The sequence below is a fragment of the Hippopotamus amphibius genome, chromosome 11 (assembly GCF_030028045.1).
Source record: "Hippopotamus amphibius kiboko isolate mHipAmp2 chromosome 11, mHipAmp2.hap2, whole genome shotgun sequence".
Classification (NCBI taxonomy): domain Eukaryota; kingdom Metazoa; phylum Chordata; class Mammalia; order Artiodactyla; family Hippopotamidae; genus Hippopotamus; species Hippopotamus amphibius.
Window position 1 is genome coordinate 101,426,307 of NC_080196.1, and position 25,381 is coordinate 101,451,687.

The following is a 25,381-nucleotide window of genomic DNA, read 5'->3' on the forward strand; positions in this document are numbered from 1 at the left end:
TTGGAAGGGCATCCTGGCTGAATTATAACTGTTTAACCATGGGGCAAGTTTGTTAATTCATCTAAGTAGTATTTCCATCTGTCAAGTAGAAATGATATTTAAAAAGTTGTTGTGAGGTTTAAATACAATTTCACCTATAAAATGCTCCTTGAGCATAGTGCCTGAGATACAGTAAGTGCTTAATAACTGTTAGCTGCTACTATGACTACTAGTCAACATCTACTAACAAGTTAAATGTAAAGACAATTTCATTCCAAGTTGAGTCACTGCAAGGTTTAAGATTATGTAAGTTATATTTATAGTAATCTTAGAGGAACAGCTTTTGATTTTTTTTCAGGTATGTAGTTCTGATGTTATCATCATCTGATATGTATTTTAATGGAAAGAAATAGTATTTTAATATTTATTTAAAAAGCCAGTTCAGGAGGAGAAAAGATGGCGGCGAAGTAGAGAGACGTGGAGTGCGTCCCTCTCCACAGATGCATTGGGAATGCACGGAAGGACGCAGTCATTCCCACAGAGAACCAGCTGAACACCAGCAGACGGCCTCGGACACCAGAAAGGGCTGCGGGGAGCCCGACATAGCCGGTAGGGAGGCATTTACGAGGGCTCAAAGAGGGTGAAGCGGCGGAGCTGTGGCAGACGGGAGGTAGTGAGAAACATACGGAGGGTCCGCAACGCAGCTCAGTGTTCCCGGACCGAGACATCGATCCACGGCTGAACAGAGGGTCCGGGAGCGGGAGCGTGGGAACCGGAGAGCTGGTTCAGGGGGAGAAACATTGTTGCCGGTAGGGTGACGAACCGAGAGGACAGGAGGGAGGAGGTCCGCGGAGAGGAGTGCCCGTCCCTGAGAGCTGCCCGGCCATGATGGCGGCTGGAGGCTGCAGGCTCACGGGTGGTGGGGGGGGGGGGGAGGAGCCGCGCGTAGCCTCTCCCTCTCTTTCGGTGCCTCTGCAACAGGCAGTGGAGAGACGCCCTGCGGGCCACCTAAGGCGCTCAGGGATAACAAGCACCCTCAGGCACTCGGGCGGGGCTAGATTAAAACCCCTTGCAACGCCAGCAGCAGGGAGGCTGCCGAGAGAAAAAAAAAAAAAAAACCAGCATCAAAAAGAAAAAAACCCTGAGAGAGGCCCAACTCTAAGACTTTCTGTGTACGCCTGAGCCACCAGCGCCCTCTGCAACAGGCACCTCCAAGCCTGACTGAAACAACAGTGCGCCACTGCTCACTCCCTCCCAGGAGAAGGAGCCACTATTGTACCCTCTCCCTCTCCACACACCGACGCTTACAGACGAACAATAAAGGAACCTCTGCTGGTCACAGAATAACGCAAAAAAAACCCAAGGCAAGGAGAAGGACACTTACAGCTGAGACGCTAAGGAAACAGAAATAGTAGTATCAATACCTATTGAACTGGTCCATTCTGGGATCAGTTCTGGATTTTTTTTTTTTTTCTTTCTCTCTCTCTCTTTTTTTTTTTTTTTTGATTTATTAAATAGGATCTTAGCTCTAAGGGATCTACAAGTTTTATAACATAATTTTTTAATGATATTTTTTATTCTTTTTTTTTTTTTTTTTTGCCTTTTTATATACTTCTATATCTACCTAAGTTTTTAGTAGTACGGACAAAATATCTCTCATACTTTCCTTTCATTCCTATCTTTTATACATTTCTATTCCTTTCTTTTTATTTGCATATTTCCAACCACATTACGCTCTTCTGGTCCCCTTTCTTCCAGCCTTTTTAAGTTTATTTTATCTTAACATACTTATAAGCAACACTATTGGTCTGCTCAGACTCCTTGCTCTATTCTCCAGATGACGCACTGCCTTGGTATTTAATATTAGGCTTTTGTCTTTATCTTAGTTCTTAGTACAGTTGTCTAATTACATTCTGAGAATCTCCATTCTCTCTGGTGGTACGCCAGCTCTTTTCTATATTTGATCCTAGCTTACAAAATCTCCCTGGATTGATGTTTGTATGTGTAGGGTGTTATTTGTTGTTTGTTTGCTTTTGCTTTTATCTCTGATTTGTTCTGTTTCAGTTGTCAATTTCTGCTGGGTTTCTCTTTGAATATCTGATAGCACACTGGGGTTCTGTCAGCTCTTTCTAGAGCCTTATTGTCCTAACGGATTCAGTAATTGTGTGTCTTATACATGTATGTGTTTCCTAGACTTAATATTCGTTTAATCCAATACTTGGACATTAGTCTGAGGCTTGGACAGTCTTCTATAAACACCTCTATCGCCAGGACAAGCAACCCCAAAAGTTTGGACAACCATGAGGAAACAAAGAAACACCATGCAGGCAAAGGAGCAGGAAAAAAACCCACAAGACCAAATAAATGAAGAGGAAATAGGAAAAATGCCTGAAAAAGAATTTAGAGTAATGATAGTAAAAATGATACAAAATCTCGATAACAAAATAGAGAAAGTACAAGAAACAGTTCATAAGAACTCAGAAAAACAAACAGCAATGGATAACAAAATAACTGAAATTAAAAATACTCTAGATGCTATAACCAGCAGAATGACTGAGGCAGAAGAACGAATAAGTGAGTCGGAAGATAGAATGGGGGAAATAACTGCCACAGAGCAGGAAAAAGAAAAAAGAATAAAAAGAATAGAAGACTGTCTCAGAGACCTCAGTGATAACCTTAATCGTACCAACATTCGAATTATAGGCATCCCAGAAGAAGAAGAAAACAAGAAAGGGTATGAGAAAATATTTGAAGAGGTTACAGTGGAAAACTTCCCAACATGGGAAAGGAAATAATGAACCAAGTCCAAGAAGCACAGAGAGTCCCATACAGAATAAACCCAAGGAGAAATACACCAAGACACATATTAATCAAACTAACGACAATTAAACACGAAGAAAAAATATTAAAAGCAGCAAGAGACATACACCATGATCAAGTGGGGTTTATCCCTGGGATGCAAGGATTCTTCAACATACGCAAATCAATCAACGTGATACATCATATCAACAACTTGAAGGATAAAAACCATATGATCATTTCAATAGATGCAGAAAAAGCTTTTGACAAAGTTCAACATCCATTTATGATAAAAGCTCTCCAGAAAATGGGCATAGAAGGAAATTACCTCAACATAATAAAAGCCATATATGAGAAACCAAAAGCCAACATCGTTCTCAATGGGGAAAAACTGGAAGAATTCCCTCTAAGAACAGGAACAAGAAAAGGGTGTCCACTCTCACCACTATTATTCAACATAGTTTTGGAAGTTTTAGCCACAGCAATCAGAGAAGAAAAAGAAATAAAAGGAATCCAAATTGGAAAAGAAGAAGTAAAATTGTCACTCTTTGCAGATGACATGCTATTATATATAGAAAACCCTAAAGACTCTACCAGAAAACTGCTAGCACTCATTGATGAGTTTAGTAAAGTAGCAGGATACAAAATTAATCACAGAAATCTCTTGCATTCCTATACACTAACAACGGAAGAGCAGAAAGAGAAATGAAGGAAACTCTCCCATTCACCATTGCAACCAAAAGAATAAAATACCTAGGAATAAACCTGCCTAAGGAGGCAAAAGATCTGTATGCAGAAAACTTTAAGACGTTGATGAAAGAAATCAAAGACGACACAAACAGATGGAGGGACATACCATGTTCCTGGATTGGAAGAATCAACATCGTGAAAATGTCTGTACTACCCAAAGCAATTTACAGATTCAATGCAATCCTGATCAAATTACCAATGGCATTTTTCACAGAACTAGAGCAAGAAATCTTACGATTTGTATGGAAACGCAGAAGACCCTGAATAGCCAAAGCAATCTTGAGAAGGAAAAATGGAGTTGGTGGAATCAAGCTTCCTGACTTCAAACTATACTACAAGGCCATCGTGATCAAGACAGTATGGTACTGGCACAAAAATAGAAAGGACGATCAATGGAATAGAATAGAGAACTCAGAAGTAAGCCCAAACACATATGGGCACCTTATCTTTGACAAAGGAGGCACGAGTATACAATGGAAAAAAGACAGCCTCTTCAATAAGTGGTGCTGGGAAAATTGGACAGCAACATGTAAAAGAATGAAATGAGAACACTTCCTAACACCATACACAAAAATAAACTCCAAATGGATTAAAGACCTACATGTAAGGCCAGACACTATAAAACTCCTAGAGGAAAACATAGGCAGAACACTCTATGACATCCACCAAAGCAACATCCTTTTTGACCCACCTCCTAGAATCATGGAAATAAAATCAAGAATAAACGAATGGGACCTCATGAAACTTAAAAGCTTTTGCACAGCAAAAGAAACCATAAATAAGACTAAAAGGCAACCCTCAGAATGGGAAAAAATAATTGCCTATGAAACAACGGACAAAGGATTAACCTCCAAAATATACAAGCAGCTCATGAAGCTTAATACCGAAAAAGCAAATAACCCAATCCACAAATGGGCAGAAGACCTAAATAGACATTTCTCCAAAGAAGACATACAGATGGCCAACAAACACATGAAAAGATGCTCCACATCACTCATCATCAGAGAAATGCAAGTCAAAGCCACAATGAGGTATCACCTCACACCAATCAGAATGGCCATCATCACAAAGTCTGGAAACCACAAATGTTGGAGAGGGTGTGGAGAAAAGGGAACTCTCCTGCACTGTTGGTGGGACTGTAAGTTGGTACAGCCACTATGGAAAACAATTTGGAGGTTCCTTAAAAAGCTACAAATAGAACTACCATATGATCCAGTAATCCCACTCCTGGGCATATACGCAAAGAAAACCATAATCCCAAAAGAAACTTGTACCATAATGTTTATTGCAGCACTCTTTACAATAGCCAGGACATGGAAGCAACCGAAATGCCCATCAACAAATGAATGGATACAGAAGATGTGGCATATATATACAATGGAATATTACTCAGCTATAAAAAGGGATGAGATGGAGCTATATGTAATGAGGTGGATAGAACTACAATCTGTCATACATAGTGAAGTAAGTCAGAAAGAGAAGGACAAATATTGTATGCTAACTCACATATATGGAATCTAAAAATGGTACTGATGAACTCAGTGACAAGAATAAGGATGCAGATACAGAGAATGGACTGGAGAACTCGAGGTATGGGAGGGGGTGGGGGGTGAAGGGGAAACTGAGACGAAGCGAGAGAGTAGCACAGACATATATATACTACCAACTGTAAAAGAGTCAGTGGGAAGCTGTTGTATAACAAAGGGAGTCCAACTCGAGGATGGAAGATGCCTTAGAGGACTGGGGCAGGGAGGGTGGCGGGGACTCGAGGGGGGGGAGTCAAGGAAGGAAGGGAATACGAGGATATGTGTATAAAAACAGATGATTGAACCTGGTGTACCCCCCAAAAAATAAAAAAATAAAAAATTAAAATTAAAAAAAAATAAAAATAAAAAGCCAGTTCAAATGAGACCTGTTTTATAAAACTATTTTCTATATTTGTTTGAATTTTGTCTAAAGTATTGATAACAGGGATAAAGGTGCTAAGAGGGAAATCCCCATTCTGAGTGATATAACTTAGAACCAGCTTTATAATATATAACCCATTTAGGGATCCCAGCACATTAGCAAAATGTTCATTGCAGCTAGACTACAATGAATTAGTGCCTGGAAGAGATCTCTGGAGATACTGCTGATCTACCTATGAGCCAACTATCTCATGCCTTGTACCACATGGTAGGCATCTTCTAGTACTGAGGCTCTCCTAATCCCAAAGAGGAAATGTCTTGTTTAAAATATATGTCCAGCCTAGAAGAGACTCACTTCAGATTTAAGGACACACATAGGTTCAAAGTGAAGGAATGGAAAAGATATTCTATACAAGTAGAAACCAAAAGAAAGTGAAGGGTAGCTATAGCTATATCAAACAAAATAGACTTTAAGCCAAAAAATGGTAACGACAGACAAAGAAGGTCATTAGATAATGATAAAAGGGTCAACTGACCAGGAAGATATAACAACTGTAAATATATATGAACCCAACATCAGAGCACCTAAATATATTAAGCAAATACTAACAGATCTGAAGGGAGAAATAGACAAGAATACAAATATAATAGGAGACTTCAATATTCCACTTTCAGAAAGGGATAGATCGTCCAGAGAGAAAATCAACAAGGAAACATTAGACTTGAACCATATATTAGACCAAATGGATCTAACAAAAATTTATATAACATTCCAATCAGTAGCAGCAGAATACATTCTGTTCACAGAACATTCACAAATTTAACAAGACTTAAATCATAACAAGTATCTTTACTGATTATAATGGTATAAAACTAGAAGTTACAACAAAAGAAAGCTGAAAAATCTACACATGTGTGGAAATTAAACAACATACTCCTGAACAGTTAATGGATCAAAAAAGAAATAAAAAGGGAAATAAAAACATATTTCAACGAATGAAAATGGAAACACAACATCCTAAAACCTATGGGATGCTAACGTTGATCATATATATTAGTGCACAAAGAAAATATCAGTAGGTTCCATAAAGTAAAAATAATACAAAAAATACACTCAGACAATGTAATAAAACTAGAAATTAAAAATAAAACAAAAATTAACAAGGTAGTGAACAGAAAAACAGTAGATCAAATTAGTAAGTCAAAACACAGGTTCTTGAATTTCCTCACATGGTTGGCTAGGAAAGACCAAAAGTCACTGATTTGGAAAACACAGCAGAACCACAGGCCAAATTTCACCCACAAGAGAGAAATAAGAATAACATCCAGGATACCTCAGGGGAATTTCCGGAATGGACTGTATGCGTGTGGAACCATCTCAAGAAGCCCTTTGGGGTAGAAGCTGAATTGAGTGGGAAAATTACTCTTCAAGAAAAGAGGAGAAGAATCTGTCTGCATCCGAGGGGGAGCTGGTTTCAGGGATAAGGAAGTATGGAGAGAGAACCAGATGGCACTGACCAAGGCTGCGTGATCTTAGCGGGCAGATGAGAGTTTAGCCTGGCCTCACCCCTGTGGGAATTGGCACTGCAGAAGATGATACCACCTGTCTCTAAGTTGGCCGTTGTCCCTCTGGTGCCAAGGACTAGGCATGTAGAGGTCTAGAAGAATGCCAAGTATCAGGGAGAAGAAGTATTGGTCCATTGGAGATTAAAAAGAAGGAAAAAAACCCTAATCCTTCACCATAAGTAGTTTGAGAACGGTTGTCCACTGTTTCTCAGCCTGGCACTGTGGGATTCAGTCCCAGTTTCCACTGCTCAGTAATACACACCCTGTCGCTTATCTTCCCTTCCCTGTTTTACCTCCCCACCACCTACATTGCATCCCAAGATAGTCCCCTAAATAAACCATTTACATGCAAAAAAAAAAAAAACACAGGTTCTTTGAGAAAATAAACAAAAAGGACAAACCACTAGCTAAGTTAATCAAAGAAAAGGAGGAAAGTGCAAATACACAAAATAAATAATGAGGGAAATGACTAATGATACAGAAGGAATGTTTAAAAATCATGAGATTGCTTTTCATTCCTCTATAAGAATAAATTTGAAAATCTAGAAGAAACAGAAAATTCCTTAAGCAAACATAGCTTTCCAAACTAACTGCAGTAGAGATACAAATCTTAAACAAACCAACTTCATAGAAGAAATACAAAGTTATCAGGGGATTACCCAACAAAAAAGGACTCAATTTGGATAGTTTCACAGGGGAATTCTTTCAGGATTTTACAGAACACATAGTCCCAGCACTACATAAATTGTTTCAGAGTATAGAAATTGAAGAGAAACAATTCTTTCTATAAAGCAAATATAATATTGATACCTAAGCCTGACAAATTTAGAACAAAAAAGAAAATTAAAGACTAATATCATTTATGAATACTGATGGAAAAATATTAGCAAATGAACTCCAACACCACATTAAGAAAATAATACATTATAATCAAATGTGTCTTAGGAGTTTATATCAGAAATGCAAGAATGGTTCAATACTGGAAATCTAGTAATAATATTCACCATATTAATAGGTCTAGGGAAAAAAAAACATAGTTATCTCCACAGAGGTTGAAAAAGTCTTTGACAAAATTCAACATCCATTCTTGATAAAAACTCTAAATAAAACAGGGAGAGCACATACTTTCTTTAACATGATAAATATATATGCCCCATCTGTCTTAAATGGGGGGACTCCAGAGACACTCCTACTAAGATCAGGAAAAAAATCAAGGAGGTCAACTCTCTCTACTATTTAACATTGTTCTGGAGGTATTAGCCAATCCAAGTAAATGAAAGAAAACAGAGGAATAAGAACAGGAAGAAGGATATATACATGTTTGTAAATTACTTGATGTTATACTTGGAAAATCCTAAGAGTCAATGATAAACTCAACTCAAGAAATGAAAATTCAGTAAAGAAGTAGGAAATAAAATTAACATGCAAAAATCAACAGCAACTTAGACTCAGAAAAAAAAATCAGAAGATAAAATCAATGAGAAAAATCCATTTATAATGGCAACAAAAAATACAAAATACTTAGGAAAATATTTAACAAGAAATATTCCAAGCTTACATGAAGAAAGCTATAAAGACTACTTTTAGAGTCACAAAGGTAAACTTGAACAAGTGAAAAACCATCCTTTGTTCTTGGTTGGAATGTCTCAGCGTTACTCATGGGTAAAATATAAGTTTTCCCAGAGTTAACTGGCTATATTCTTCAAAAATGTCAATGTCGTAAAAGACAAAGAAAGGGAAAATGCCATAAAGGACATTATTAGGTCAACTGAGAAATTAATATAAGGATGTAGAATAGATAAAAATATTGAATATGGTGTTTAAAAATTTTTATACATACATACACTTATAATCACAGATGGACAAGAGCATGAAGTGGAGGATGACTTTCTGTGATTCTGGTAAATTTCTATTTTTTGAACCTTTTTAGAAGTTTTAGATGTTTAAAAATGAGATACAATGATACAAACACAAATTCTGTTTTCTTTGCTTCTCTTCTTCATTGTGGTTTATCCCTAGGTGGGGAAGAAAACTAAGGAGTTGAACCAGGCTGCATGGGAAAGAAATGAGGTTACATGGTAAGTGACAGCTGGGCTGCTCCTTCTTCATACCTGATCTCCTATTTATCAGCTGCCATATATTGTTTACACGCTGGTGTGTGTTGTATACACTGCATATTTGTGAAGTTATGCAGTAACATAAAAAGACTTCCCTTTAACGTTATCGTTGCCATTCATATTTTTTATTTTTCTGTGGATTTGAAAACTAACATGTCATATGAGAGACCATTACGTACAGTTACCTCAGTAGAATATCAGCCCCACCACCCAGCCCTGCAGAATATAAGCTCCAGGAGGGCAGGGACTTGTTCCATATTTATCATTCTCAGGGAACAGAACACAGCACAAACTAAACACCTTTTTTTTTTTTTTTAATGAAAGAGCACTTTCTGCTATTGTCATGCAGAATGAATGTAAATAGTAACTTTAGTAATCAAGATAATTTAAAAGGGAAGGCCTACATAATACCCATAATGAAAGTTTACATAGTGAAAATAAGGTTACATATACAAGAACACACTGTCCAAGAATAACTTCCACTTACTCAATGACCAAGGTGCTTGGAAAATGAGCAAATCAAAACTTTAGAAGATACATGTCTGTTTCCTGTTGTATTTTTAAGCCTATGCTTGGATTTTAAGAGCAATCCAAGGAAAAATACTCCTATCCTTTAATCGTCTTTTTAACGTAAAGTTCCATCCAGAGATTTTTTTTTTAATGATGAACAAAAATCATTTACAAATGAATAAATAAATGTCAAATTGCACATCACGTCATTCATAGGCATTACAAACTGTCTCTTTTTTTTTAATGAAAAACCTGGACTTTAAGTTTGCTCCTGTCTTCCAGTTGGAAGGAAAAGGCTAAGTTCTTAAGTGACATGTTTGCTCCACATGCACATTCTTAAGAGAATTATAGAGGAATACGTTTTAAAATATATAACTGGCTTTATAAAATATTTAATGTGTTGGGAGGTGACTAATCAATGTTATTTTCAGCAAGGGACTTACAGATAAAATTTAATTGCTTCCTAGTCCCTGTGTAAGAACTGAGAATTTATGAATTGACATGAAATTTCAGCACAGGAATCTCTTCACAAAACCCTTTTCTCTTCCAGAATCACTTTTTAATCAGGTGTGAATAAACATACAGCCTTATTATCAAGTCATAAATATTCTATCAAGCAATTCTTAATAACACATGAATGCTCACAAAAGTTCTAATTTTCTTTGTCAAATTCCAGCAAGAGATAGAAATAATAGCTGGTTATTATTATTTTCCCGCAACAAAATTATTTGTTTCAATAGCAGCAGTACAGATATAAACAGATAATTTTAAGATGTAACTTGATGGAAAGTCACCTCATTTGGTTTGATTGACCTCTTACCCAATATTGTCCAGCTAACAATCTGATTAATAAGAGGCAGTCCTTGCTTCTTGAGTAGACTATTATGGGTGCCATACCCAACACACATGGAAAGCACCATGCTTAGCATCTGAAAACAAACACAGCAGAGAAGGTGGTGAATGACTAATTTGTATATTAGAAAAAATACTTAGAAAAGTGCTTGAACAACTGGAATCTGGCCAAAATGCTACTGAAATTGGACCAGCTCACCTTCTTGTGGCCAAGATCGAGTCAGAATTCTTGTACTAAGCAAAGGCCCTCCTTTACAAGCATGAATGAGGCGTTTTACACTTTCAGGAGTATTTTGGCATACATTATCACACTGCTTCTACTTAGAAATAATTGTTATTAATCTTGAAGTTTTCTTAAATCATGGAAATGCAGAGGGTAGAATATATATGGCCTGGTGTGTATACCTGGGTGTCTCCCACCTCTGGCCCTAACTCTCAGTTGTATCTATTTATTCATTTAATACATATCTGTGGCCCGAGTATTCACAGGTACTGGGAATACAAGGAGTACAATATTCTTTAGGGAATTTATACAAACTAGTGTAGAGTTGGTAAACTGTGGCTTGTAGGCTGGTGCCTGCTTTTAGAAATATTGTTCTATTGGCGCAGTCACTCCCATTCATTGACGTGTTGCCTATAGCTCCCTATGCCCTACAATGGTAGAGTTGAACATTGACAACAGACTCCATACGGCCCACAAGCCTAAAATAGTATGATTTAGCTCTTTAGAAAAATGTTTGCTGACCCCTGAATTAGCAGATTAATAGCCAGTTTAAGAAATGAGCTAAACTATGGCTGTGAACAAAGTAAACTCTCTTAAAGATCAGATTAGCAACCTGATCACCAAATCCTTAGAGACATGTTTAATTTACTCATATTTTCAGTGAATTAAGAAGGAAAAAATACTGTCAATAAATCTATGACACAATCCCAGGATCATCTCAATTGTAAGACACATTCTCATTTCAGATACATTAAAATATGAAAAGACAAAAATCTCAGAATCAAAAAACACATATATGGTACACAATAGAGGAATGAATGCAAATTAATAAGGTTAATGTAAGAAGGAATTACTTTCTATTTAGGGGTATTTCTATAAGACTTTTAACATGGTATTCTTTGTTCCTACAAAGTGAGATTCAGAAACACTCACTTCTGTCAAAGTACTCATTATTACAGGTGAATTTTGTCAACGCTACTATGGTTTAGTGTAAAGCCAGTCAGTGAACCATTTAAAATGAAAAGATATGTGCCAATGGCTTGATAGGATCTTTGACAAAAATACTTGTCTTTCTATATGTTCTCTGTTGTTCTCCAAGAATGAGTTAACATCTTTTAAGTGCTGTATATTTTAATTTTTGAGTGTTCTTGGAAATACTATTATCCCAGCTTTGTTCTGCGTAAATTTTTTGAGAAGACTCGAGTTTCTTCTCATCAGTGTTCTGGATGTGGTTTATTGTTTATTGTTTTAAAGGGAAAAAAGTGGCTTCCACTCTTATGTACAAAAAAGCTGTCATTTTACAGAATATGACATCACATAATCTCTTACAACCCTAGTGGATATTATCTCCACTTTACAGATTAAAAACAAACACACTGAAGTTCTATTACTGAAAATCACACAACTAGTACAAAGCGTAACTGGGAACTGACTCAATTTTGAAACGTCAAGTTCAAAGTTCTTTTCACCACTCCAAAGCCACCAACCAAGGTGAAGTTTATTTTTCCGAGCATGTCATCTGAAGTCTTAAACTGGCTAATCTTCATATAAACATACTCAGTGGCTGCTTTCACTTCAAAAATTTACTTTTTTCCTGACCCAAATTAGGACAACACAGAATCTCAGACCAGAGGAAGCCCTTTTCAGTTCAATGTTTTGGTCAATAACTCTTACATCTCCTTAATCTCTGCTCTCTAAGCATTTTGCAGGGGGCCTCCTGTTGAACCTTTTGCTATTGCATACCTTTTAGAGAATATGTTTCCATGTGATATATTAAACAGAAAACTTTCTTCTCAGCTGCCAGGTATGGAGTAATAAAAACATGATGGCATCTTAAGAACAAGACAATTAAATACAATCATGTGACACATTTTAGTATATCATTAATACAACATAGTGTTGAAAATCTATAACTGACCTGTAATAGATGTAACACCAGCTCTTCATTTACAAAACTATCTTTTCTTTTTATGACAGATATTACAACAAACAGGGACAGCAGAAGAACCAGCAAGCCTGCACCCACTCTGTTTTAAAACACAATTTCAAATTTTCTTAAGACATTTACAGAATATATATCATATGAAAATATTAGACATTTTACTCTAATGTAGAACCTCTCAGTCATCTGGCTGAATCAAGATAAAGTAGAAAAATGAATACACAGGTGTAAAAAGAATAAAAATCTTAGAATAAAGATACTGTGGGGATGGGGTTATTTGCAACTTCTCAATTTTTTTTAAAATTACTTATTTTAGGACTTCCTAGGTGGCGCAGTGGTGAAGAGTTCGCCTGCCAATGCAGGGGACATGGGTTCGAGCCCTGCCCAGGGAAGATTCCACATGCCATGGAGCAACTAGGCCCGTGTGCCACAACTATTGAGCCTGTGCTCTGGAGCCCATGAGCCACGGCTACTGAGTCCATGTGCCACAGCTATTGAGGCCCATGCGCCTAGAGCCCGTGCTCCACAACAAAAGAGACCACTACAATGAGGAGCCTGCGCACCACAATGAAGAGTAGCCCCGACTCGCAGCAACTAGAGAAAGCCCGTGTGCAGCAACGAAGACCCAATGTAGCCAATAAATAAATAAAATAAATAAATAAATTAAAAAAAATTACTTATTTTAGTAACTTTCTTTTTTTTAAATGTATCTTTATTGGATTATAATTACTTTACAATGTTGTATTAGTTTCTGCTGTACAACAAAGTGAATCAGCTATGTGTATACCTATATTCCCTCCCTCACAAGCCTCCCTCCCACCATCCCCATCCTACCCCTCTAGGTCATCACAAAGCACTGAGCTGATCTCCCTGTGCTATACCGCAGTTTCCCACTAGCTACCTATTTTACACGTGGTAGTGTATATGTGTCAATGCTACTCTCTCAATTCATCCCACCCTGCCCTTCCCCCTGCCATGTTCACAAGTCCATTCTCTACATCTGCATCTCCATCCCTGCCCTGCCATTAGGTTCGTCAGTACCATTTCTCATGATTTTCACTTCTATAATTTGATTTTTTTAACTTTTATGCATACTAACTACCATAATTCTCCACTTGACTTGGAGAAGTTTACAGAAAACAATATAAAAGATAGCTAAACAAACATATCAGTATCTACACCATATATTTTCTGACCATGAGCACTTATTAGAAAAAGGGAAATCTACACTTATAATCCACAAATGGTTTCTTTCTATTATTGACCTTGGTGCTTTTCACAGCTGTTTCTGGCTAAAGAAAGGGTGGAAGAGGGGCCATAAAAGTAGCATGTGGGTGAGGCATAGGTACAGTAATGAAACAACAAATTATACTTTTTCAAGAATGCCAGGCACAGTATGGTTTCTGAAGTCGAAGGAGACTAACATCAAAGAAACAGGGTACTATCACTACGGAGTTCTATTTCTCACCTCCTAAACATCCAAGTAACATAGAATGATTGAAATTATGTTGAGGGACAGAATCTGGTACCCAGTAATATAAGAGAACTATGTGAAAAGGAGTTGGTTTAAGAGAAATGAGAACAAGCAAAAGGCAAGGTCGTGGAGAACGCAAAGCAGGAATTCCCAGGAAAATGCTTGTTTGCTTTTGCTTTCATTTTGATTCTTCTAATACTCTCTTTAAGAATCATGAGGGAAAACTTAATTAAAATTTATGAAAAACATCCATGTATGATTAAGATTCTTTGTTTGCTTTTGCTTTTTCTCCCCAGTACCCTTTAAAAAAAATAATCTGGTATTTCAATTCAATGGCAAATATGTTTTTACTTTAGAAAAATGGAGTAACAGGAATATTATAGCTATGTTATATACATTTTTGCTCTTTCTTTTAATTTATCCTTAAATGTTTCACACATCTATCTTTGTAATTTTTTAAAGAAGGCAGATGAGGTGTGAGGTCAAATGGAGAGCAGAAATTTCTCCATAAACCAGGAGTCAAAATAAAGAAGTTGCAAATATAGCTACTGAGAAAACGGAATCCCTGAGGAATTTAAATTAAGAAGGAAATAACACAATTTTTAAAAATACAAACTACAAGTTTTTAAAAATACAAAACGTCGTGATTTAACACGTTTGCTTCCTGAATTATCTTTACTAGAATAGGTAAAGTGGCAAATTTCTATGAAGACCATTTATATAATTTCTTTTCCTTTTAGCATAAGTCCTGTTCAACTATGTCAACACTGCTTGAGCAGGACAGACGGGTAGAGACCAATGAAAGGAGGGAAAGCAGCTTTATAGAGACAAGAGAAGAGCTCACAGAGCAGTGGGAAGCAAAAAAATAAATCACAATGTTTGAATTCATCTTTGTACATACTGTTTACAGTTTACGACGGTTGCAAAATGTTTCTACTTAGTAACTAATAAAGTATGGCTTAGATAAAACAGTCTTAGGATTCAATACAGTTTTCTGAGTTCTGCTAATAAATTGACTTCCTGGAATAATTTCTGATCAATTCTATATTGTTATTCTCACAGAAATAAGAAAAAATGTGTATAATTTATAGATACTTCAAAATTAATACATACTTTTAAAAAATACTGAGTTAATGTTCCTTCAAAAGATATACCCTCATCTATTAAAGATTGGGTTAGAATGCCAAAAAGTTTGCTTATACAGAGTTCGAAAGAAAATAACAAAGATGATTACATGATTAGAAAATAAGAGAGGAAATGTCAAATGAAATAATGATTATTTAGCTTGACAAGCACACACATACACACACATACACATACAGCCAGTAGATCATATGATAACAACTTAAAAGTGAAGTTAAAAACAAAGGTAACCAATTATTTTAAAGATCTGTTTGGTATATATTGAGGAGAAATAAATATACACAGCACAGAGAATTCAGGTGAGGTATACAGAATTTTCTAACTGCTTAAGTGATTAAACATGAGAAAGCTGTCAAGGTACACAGAGTTTTCTCCCGTGGAGATCTTTACATTCAGATTAAAATAGAAGAGAATTTCATTTTTCTAAGCCATTTAAAATGTGGACATGATCAAAGGCAAAGATAGAGATTACATCAATCACCAGTGGCTTTTAGATCTTTCAATTTGAGCAACAGAACATTTTTTCATGTGAAACCTTTTACTGATTCCCCAATATACAAAACACACAAAAGCTTCCAGACTTTTTTTAAATTGTTGGCATTTTAAGTTATCACTGGCACAATTTCATTTTTTATGAAGGTCCAGAAGCATCTTCAGGGAGTTTTAATGCCTCTCAGAGCCTTGGCCAAAATTATGACTATTGGTTTGATATCAGTATTTTAACTTCTAGTTCGTTCACGTGATTTTAAACTCATGGCCAAGATTTGCTTCATATTTCATAGTGTGATTGAAAAAAACAATTGCATTAAAAACAAAATAAGTTAAAATATTGTACATACACTAGAAAGATATCTGGCTTTCGTCCTAAAACAGGCATAAGTGGGAACACTGCCAGGAGCAAACAGAAGAAAATCCAACTCAGTGAGGTGCTCTAAAATGAAGAAAAAAGTTATCTTTAGACAATTATGGTACAAAAAACTGTCTTCATTGTTTCACAGACTATATGGTTGTGAAACTAAAAGGAAAATTCAAAACCTTATACCTGTTTACTTTAAAAAGTAATATAGTTACTGTTTGGGAAAGATTTATTATGTAGTAGGCACTATAGTAGATATGATATAGGTATTATCTCATTTAATTCTCACAATAACCTCAACAGGTAAGCTATATTATTCACTGTATTTCAGATGAGGAAACTGAGCTCAGAAATGTCAAACTGTAAGTAGCACCAGATCTATTACTAGTAAACGAAACAACCAGGATTTAGACTTGGGTCTGCTATTTCAAAGCAAACACTTCTTCACGCAATGTATGTTCTACCATATACTGAAGACATCATTAAGAAAGCTGGCCTGTAATAATAATCAAATGATTGAGCCCAGGAGGGAAGTAAGTAAAAATACTTTTGTAATTAGATTAAGACAAAAAATTATCAATAATCCCATTAAATTGGAAAATTTTGTAGGTTCTCATAGAGTAGAAAGAAGATATTTCTATCTTACTGCTACCTCCACCAAAAAGTATCAAAGTGGAAACATGAGAGTATGCTTTGTAGAAGCATATTGTAATTACTTACCTAGTTAAAGGTAGAAAATCAGGAGTAATTATATTTTAAAATAATCTAACATGAATAAATACTTCTCCAGAGAAAAACTGAGCTGGCTCCACACTAGGAGGAAGGTGACTCTTCTGACTTGAGCCCAGACTGTAGCCCCTTAGGCCACCACACTGCTCTGGACAGTTCCTCTGTGGGATATTTGAGGCTAAAGGAATCTAGGAAGCACTTCAGAGCAGGACAAATCAGCTCTGCTTCTCGAGTATTTCAATCACCATAAGACCAGTTCACTTTGATATGAAAGTCTACATTAATCACTGAAACTTTAAAGTCAATCTCAGTCCTCCTGTCAAAAGGATCAGGATTTTTAAGGACACATTCTACCCTTTCCTTAAAAAAAATGAACAAATTACCTGAGTTAAACACATATCAAGACAAAGTAGCTATGAATCTGCCCAGTGTCAAAGTGAGTACCTATACCTTTGCTCGAGTCCACAGCGGAGTGATAAATGGCCAACCCGCAAACGCAATAAGTCCAGCTGTAAGCATATAGCGGTGGAAAAAACTGAGAACCTAGTAATGCAATCCAAAGAAGAAAGGGAAAATGAGGTCATTTCAAAGGAGTTACATGTGTATGAAAGAGACCTGAAAAGGTAACGTGGTAAATTACTTACTAATATTTCAACTCCCAGGATAAAGAGTAACAGGTATCCAACAAAACGACTCGGAGGGAAGGTGAACAGTAACGTGACAAAGCCTTGAATAACTGGAAATCTGTTTAACAAGATTGTTTATAAAAAGATTATTTATAACCTATATTGAATGTAAAAAAATTAGTTCTCATATAGTAAAAAAATAAAAATTTTGTGCATAGAAATCAGGGAATTTTCAATTCATAGATTTTTCAAAAACTAGGATATCTCTAACAGATTTGTTTCAATGGCTTTACTTACCTAAGTCTTTTTTTGAAACCTAGAAGATTTTAGGAAAAACGTAACTTCTGAATTAAACTGATACTGATGACAATAATTTGCTTGGTTTTTATAAACATTAATGACAATAAATTAGTCTCATTTTATCTTAAACACGGGCACATACAATCACATATGTAACATCAGAAATAAAATACAATGAACCCAAATGAATAAAAATAGAGTATTTTTAAAATTCACTAAAGTTAATTTTATAGTGAAATCTCAACTGTCTTAAAATAAAGGTAGGTTTTCTTAATCTAGGTAGAGAAAATCTTTTTTATTTTTTTAGTAGAGAAAATCTTAATTGCACTTTTTCACTGGGCGAAATAATCTTTTCCAAACTCAATTTAAGATGTCACTAAATGTACACTAATTGTAATTAAATGTGAATTCATAACCATTAAAAATGTATTACATAGTTGAGAACTTTTTACATTTCATCACTGGAAAAATTTTTTAGCATTTGTGGTACATTATTAAATAGGCAATTATAAAAGGTCAGTATCATTTGGTTTATAACCTTTTTCTGATTGAAAACAATGGTTACATAATGTCATCAAAACGATTAAGGTACCATGTAGGAAAGAAAAGCTAACACCAGTCAGAAGGACAATGCTTCTTTTTTTTCAGACAGTGATGATTTTGTAAAATCATTTAGATTTTTTCTAGAAGAAAATCATTTAGATTTTTTTCTATATTTTCTTTATAATCTATCAAAAAGATAAAGAGAAAACAGCATATTTTCAAAATTACACTTAAATTTTAATCCCTTAAAATTTAAATATATGTGTTCTTCATAAATAGAACATTTAATAATTCAGGAGGGAATTTTGGATAAAACCTTTCATTCTAAAAATTTTTAAACCAGAGCAAATGACATTAGAAAAAAATCCGATTTAAATATGTACATCCAGTAACCCTATTCCTTTCAAATGGAGAAGTAATAATCTGGTGTTTTGTTCATATTATGAAGAGGTGGTCAAAGCTGGAGGTAACAGAAATTAGAAAAGAAAGCACAGTGTCATTGCAGACATGCTCACCGACCTTGACAATACCCTTACTCTGGGCTGTCATTCCCTGGTCTGCTTTCAGGGTCTGGTTTGCTCAAAGGATGCCCACGACTGAGTTTAAATTCTAGATTGCTGGTGCAAATATAGAAATCAACATGGTCTGCAACACCACCCTTGCTGCCTGTGAATGTGAACCTGTCCAACACTTTAGTGGCTTTCTTTTCAAGTGCTTGAAACTCACATGAGAGCTCTAACTCTGATGTTTTCTAGGATGATAAGAATCCATTTCAAGTCCAACTTGTGAGGAAGCACTTAAAGGTAGATCCACAGCATACGTGAATAATCTCCCCTAATCCCTGTATGTACACATTACTAGATTGGGTTTAATTACAAACTTTCATTCATTTAGGTTTACGAGACAGCTGGGAAAGGTGGGGCAAAAATGTATGAAGCAAATTGCTTTGTGAAACATGAAGACACACTGGAAACTGAGATGATGAGACAAGTTCAAAACTTAAGTCACTCCTGATATATATAGTACAATCCATACTAATTATTTACTTTTTACTCCAGATTTTTCTTATAAAAAATACACAAAGAAGGGAATGAGGCCAATGCTACCTCAGGGCAATAAAGATGAACTCAAAAGGGACAAGCAAAATAAAAAGGATGTTTAGGGAATTCCCTGGTGGTCCAGTGGTTAGGACTCTGCGCTTTCACTGCCAAGGACCTGGGTTCAATTCCTGGTTGGGGAACTGAGATTCTGCATGCCTTGTGGGGGTTGTGTGTGTGTGTGTGTGTGTGTGTGTGTGTGTGTGTGTATGCAACATTTATGCTGTTACAAGTGAAATGAGAGGGCTTGGAGATTTCAGGATATTATAAGTATCTTTCATGACTTATGCTACAGAAATCTAATGCATTTTAAATACAGATCTGTCAGTGAAGTGAAAGATAAGACCACAAGATGTGTTACTTACTCTCTTAGAACCGCATACCATATTGGCAATGGCAACAAACAATATATGTAGTAAGTCCAGGGACAGGCTTGAATTAGCAGGAAAAGTGCTACTAAAACGCCAATAGCCACAAAACTACATGACAGGAGATGGCTTGGTTTCTGAAAATTAAACAAAACATTGAAAACAGTCCAAACCCACGCTAATTGATAGGTTTTTAAAAGAGATTTTACAAAGTGAAGAAAATATATTACTTTCTTTCAGTGATTCTACAACTAGATGATTAATCTAAAAACTGAATTAAAAAAAGTCTGTCATTGGAGAAGCATATTATAGAAGAAAAAGCCGGATAGCCTGGAATTATTGCAATTAGGTAATTCTCAGTATAAAATGGCTATGCTCCTAAAGTTGGGTTGCAAATAACTTGTTTGGAACTCTGAACATATTTCTCCTTAGTAACAATTTTATAAATATTGACTGAGTTCACTGACTAGCCCACAAAAGCCCATTTAATCTATAGTAAACCATGGGACCTCATCTTCATTTGGAACAACGCTTCTATCTATTCGAACTTCAACTTGACATGCCTCCCACGCTTCTCTCTCTATTGCCCAACCACAGTAGGGTCATTCAGTCATATCTTCTCTCCCAGCCACCTGCCAAATGAGAAAGGAGCTCCTCAGTGTAAGTGACCAGTGATGGCCTCCACAGGAGTGGAGCTCTGGGCCAGTAATGATGCAAGGGTCAGGGACAGAAATCCCAGCGACTGGGACGGGAACACACTTATGGAAAGCTGTGATGCTAAGAGCACCACAGGAGAGAAACACAGGACTGGAAGGGTCACATGGTGCTCTCTTCCCTCTGTGCCTTGTTTTCTCTGTTTCCCCCTTGCTTTGCTACCCAAGCTAAATAAGGTGAGAATTAAGAATTCCCTTCTGAAGTAGGGAAGGTTAGGGAGGGAAAGCAAGAGTTTTTTCCCCTTTATAATTCCTCCTTCTGGCCTACAATGTCACCAGAAGGGAAGTAAAGCAGCAAGGATAAGCTAGGGCAGAGTTGTAAAAAGGAAGGTGAAACAGCATTGTGATTAAATGTTTGGAGCTACACAGATCAGAATGCAAATCCTGGCTGTTACTTGCTCACTGTACGACTGTGAGAAAAGTGCAAAACTTGGATTCTGAGGCTTAATTTCACCCCATCTATAAAATGGGAATAATAACTCTATACCTATTTGTCAAGGCTAGTAATGCTTAAATGAGATTACAAAAAGATCTTAACAAAATGTCCAGAATATTACTACCGCTTAAGAGATAATGGCTACTATTATCACTTTTATTTTTCTTCCCTCCTCCTCTACTTCATTGCATTAGTCCCAGAAGTCACTACAGAAACCTATCAGTGATTAGCACTGGAAATGGAGGTCCCATAGCAAGGGCATGGAAGAAGAAGGTGCAAACAGGCATGGACAGGTAGAGTCTCTAAAGCTGAGGGTACCTGAGGCAGGTATTCACTGCAGGAATTGAGACTAGTTTCACATCTCTCTGAGAATAGTAAAATAATAAGAAAATAAGTTTAAACAAGTACCTAAAAAGACATTCAAGGGATTTTCTAGAGTCAGTATAATATCATATAATTATCCTATCCTTTGACACATAAAGTAAAAGACATTACAAATAAACATCTAGGAAACCAAATCAAAAAGAATTCAGTTCAGCTAAAGTAACAACTGAAAGGATTTTAAATAACAGGAATGGAGGACATTTTCGACCTCATCAGGAATTAATTCCCTGCCTTCTCAGACCCTCCAAAAAACATCTGTTGATAATGAACCATGCTGTGCGCACTGTGATCATTCCTCCATCCAACAAACGATAATTAAGTCGCACAGTCTACTCCATGCTCTGCACTGGGTACTGGCCTACAAGGAGTTTAAACCACACAGGTGGAGACGGAGTCCTGGGACTTGGTTTAAGGAGTTAACGTTTTGAGACTTCCCTAAGTAATGAGAGGAGGAGGAAAGTGTGTGGCAAAATAAGTATACTCAGCTCTAAAGCAAAAGATGTCTGAACTAGCAAAAGCAAAGGAGAAGAGTAAATAGAAGTTAAATACAGAGTTCAATTAGGAGGAGCTGTGGCAAATTACCTTTAAAGAGAATGTTCCTGCAGACTTGTAGGTAATAGTGACAAATTAGTGATAAACCTGTATAATCTGGGGGACACTGTCATGAAGAAGTGACGTAAACTTTAGAGTCACATCTAAATTTAATTCCAGTTCTGCTGTTCTATTTGCTGTCAATTTGACTAAACCGTTTAGCTTGCCTCGAGCTCTGCTTCCTCATCTGGCAGTGGAGGGTAGTATTTGGTATGAGCGGATCTCTCACTCCCTCCAGGCCTTCTGTAGTCTAGCCATAGCAGTGACTTGCAGCCCTTCAAAGAAGCCATGCTAACTCACTCCTCATTCAGCACATGCTCTCCCTGCACATTTTTTTCCTTTTTTCTATTGGGCTATCAGACTCACCCTCTAAGATTTGACTTTGGCAATAACTACCTCTCTGAAGCCTCCCTACACCCCAACTGCAAGCTTCACGTTTTCACGTTCTAATGTGTGCACAGTTGCAATCATGTTACTCCCTAATTCCTCTCCACGCCTCCCTTCGGTCAATGCTACAGACTTCTGGCAATTTATTCTCCCTCCAAAACTGTTTAGATGCTGTCACTTCACCAGATTATAAACTCTCACTGAAGAAGAATCAGAATGTTTTTGGAAACAGAACCAAAGGGTTCAAAATACTTTTAATGACCTCAACTGTAATGGTCAGTTTTATGTGTCAACTTGGCTAGGCTATAGTTAGTTAGTTAGTTAGTTAGTTAGTTCTTCAGTCAAATGCTAATCTAGGTGTTGGCTATGAAAATATCTTGTAGATGTGATTAAAGTCCATAATCAGTTGACTTTAAGGGAGTCTGATTCACAAAAGGCTTTAAGAGCAAAACAGAGGGCTCCCTGAAGAAGAAACTGTACCTGTGGAGTGAAGCTTCAGTGCCTGCCTGCAAGTTCCAGCCTGCCCTTCCTGATGGCCTATGAACTTAGGACCTGCCTAACTAACCCCCACAGTCACATAAGCCAATTCCTTACACTAAATTTCTCCATATAGAGATCCTACTGGTCTGTTTCTCTGGTTTAACTCTAACTGTTATACCAACTCTTCATTAAATAAAGTCTAAACTCTATAGTCTCATATTTAAGGCCTTTGATTACTTCTGCCTGATCTAATTACCAGTATTATCTCTTATTAGGCCCTTGAATAAATCTCTCAAATTCCTCCCAGTCTGAACTATTTGTTTTGAAGGCAGCATGTTGGAGAAAGAGCATGAATTTAAGTATCAGGAAGTATTAAAGTTCAAGGACACACTGGTGTCCTTGAAGAAAACATTTACCTCTTTGAGCCTAAATTCCCCCAACCATATTATAAGAATCATAACCACTAAATTTAGGGCAGTATTAAGCTTAACTTAATAACACATGTACAATACCTAGGACAGTCTAGGAATAGTGCAGTTTAATAAATATTACTTATTATCCCAGTATAAAAATACATTTTCCCAACTCTGCCTCTGTTTATAGCATTCAATGTGCTTTAATTCTCATCCTCTCCCCATATTCTGACTACTAAATTTCCACCAAGACTTATTTTCTTCTGTTATCATCACCCTAGCTAAAGTGAGATTTTCTTTATTTAAAATATGATAGTCATTGTATCACATTCACTTAACATTATATATTAAAGTGCTCAAACATTTAAGTTGTCTTCTGTAATGCAGTGTAGTATCTGACTTATATCTGATAAGATGGTTATGTGTATACACCTCCTACCTACTTTATTTAATTCTAAGCTCCCTGAGGGCAGAATGTGAATTTTGTATTTCTTGGTATATCCTATGCAGCACCTAGCATTGTTCTGTCACTCAAATATTCTCTGCATTATCAGATTAATGAATAAAGAACTATCAGTTGTGAAATCTGCTGACACAACAATCTAAAGACATCATATCCTTTCTCAATAACCCAAAGCATCAAGAAAAATACAAAAAGGCAGCGTTTGGCACTAGACTACTCTGGACTCAAATCTCAGTTCCTCCACATTCTAGCTGAGTGGCCTTTTGCAAGTTACTTAAACAGCTTCAGTTTCCTCTTTTGTACAGAGAAATTATAATGCCTACTTCCAGCACTGTTATGATTTTAAAGTGGCAAAATAAATTTCAAACACCCACCTGAATGCCTAGTTATATCTTTCACTAAAACACGTTTGTTTTTGTCTCGTTTCCTACCATGTAAGAGAAGATTTCTATTCTAGCCAATTTCACATACATTCAAATAATGAAAATTACTTGGGGTAAATTACTTAAGATGCATTAAAGCACTATAAAGATAGTGGAATAAACACTACTGTTCTTCCTTATATTACAGAAAAATAAAATAAAAAACTGAAAAAAGTTACCACTGGAAATATCTGCAGACTATTATTATTAATAATACACCATCTGGATATATTACTTTTCAGAGGATTTGGACATGGTAACAATCATCAGAGAATGAAGTAAAGGAAATGGAAGTGGCATATTATCCCTGGTAAATGACAGGAATATATTTTAAAAGAGTAAAGTGTTTTAATATAGTAAAACCATATATATACTGTTATATTTTCTCAGTTGTAAAATGTACTACTCAAGAGCAGGGGTTTTTTTTGTTTTTTGGGGGTTTTTCTTTTGGCATTGAAAGCACAGTAAATTAGGGACTAATTCTTAAAATGAGGAAATATAGAAAGTTCTGGAAATCTATATTTAAGAATTTTACAAAGATGAAAAAGGTAAGGAGAGTTCCAGAAAAATGTATATTATTTAAAAAGGAACATTTTGAATAAGCGAGTTTCTTTCTTCCCAGCTCCTAAACTTAATAGCAGATAAAATTAACTACATTGCTTTGAAATTGTTTTCTGATCACCTGTACTGTAGAAAGGTATGGAATACTTTATAACATGCTAAATAATTACAAACATAAACAGAAAAACAACACAGTTAATGTCCTAGGTGAATATATATTACACAGCTATCTTTATAGCCTTTTAAGTTACAGGACCACTATTATTGATACACTGTTTTCCCAACTAAAGAAACAGAGATTACTGAGGAAAAAAGACCCAATACAACAAAAGCAAATGAAAGAGTTAGCTTAGGACAGCATGTACATTATATGAACTCATTACAGTTGATTTGATTCCATTTCTCTCACCAGTCCTTGTGATTTTACACCATATGTATAGTGAATATATAGTGAATCTTCACTATAGTTTCTGAACATACCTTGACTTCTTTGCTAACACTTCTGGTAAGGTTGCAGTGAGACTTGATGATCAACAAAGAAGCATAAGATATCCATCCCACAAAACCAAGAAGGACATTGAAAGCCAAAAAGAATCTGTCATAAGTGTGATAATAGGACAATCCTTTCAATGCAAGATTAATAAGCTCCTTGCAAAGGGAGACCTGTGGAGAAAGAAAAATATAACTTGCCACATGGAAAGAATAAGAAAATCTAAGTTTCAAAGAAAGAAAAATTATTAAAATTAAAGT

At 36.1% G+C, this 25,381-nt stretch overlaps 1 protein-coding gene and 1 long non-coding RNA gene across 5 annotated transcripts in view; one reads left to right on the plus strand and one right to left on the minus strand.

Annotated features, from left to right (window-relative positions):
• The window catches only part of PIGN (phosphatidylinositol glycan anchor biosynthesis class N), a 106,687-nt gene that overhangs the window by 40,199 nt on the left and 41,107 nt on the right, over nt 1-25,381 (minus strand). For all 4 annotated transcript variants that reach the window (XM_057699927.1, XM_057699925.1, XM_057699929.1 and 1 more), the window contains 7 exons: nt 25,112-25,294; nt 19,779-19,918; nt 17,492-17,591; nt 17,298-17,390; nt 16,102-16,193; nt 12,622-12,730; nt 10,449-10,557 (listed from right to left, as the gene is read on the minus strand). In XM_057699927.1, coding sequence (XP_057555910.1) covers nt 10,449-10,557; nt 12,622-12,730; nt 16,102-16,193; nt 17,298-17,390; nt 17,492-17,591; nt 19,779-19,918; nt 25,112-25,294 — 826 coding nt within the window. The remainder of the gene's footprint in view (nt 1-10,448; nt 10,558-12,621; nt 12,731-16,101; nt 16,194-17,297; nt 17,391-17,491; nt 17,592-19,778; nt 19,919-25,111; nt 25,295-25,381) is intronic.
• On the plus strand, nt 323-13,277 carry LOC130831633 (uncharacterized). The gene is made up of 3 exons (XR_009048085.1): nt 323-588; nt 9,021-9,079; nt 12,962-13,277. It is a non-coding gene; the product is annotated as an uncharacterized LOC130831633 (long non-coding RNA).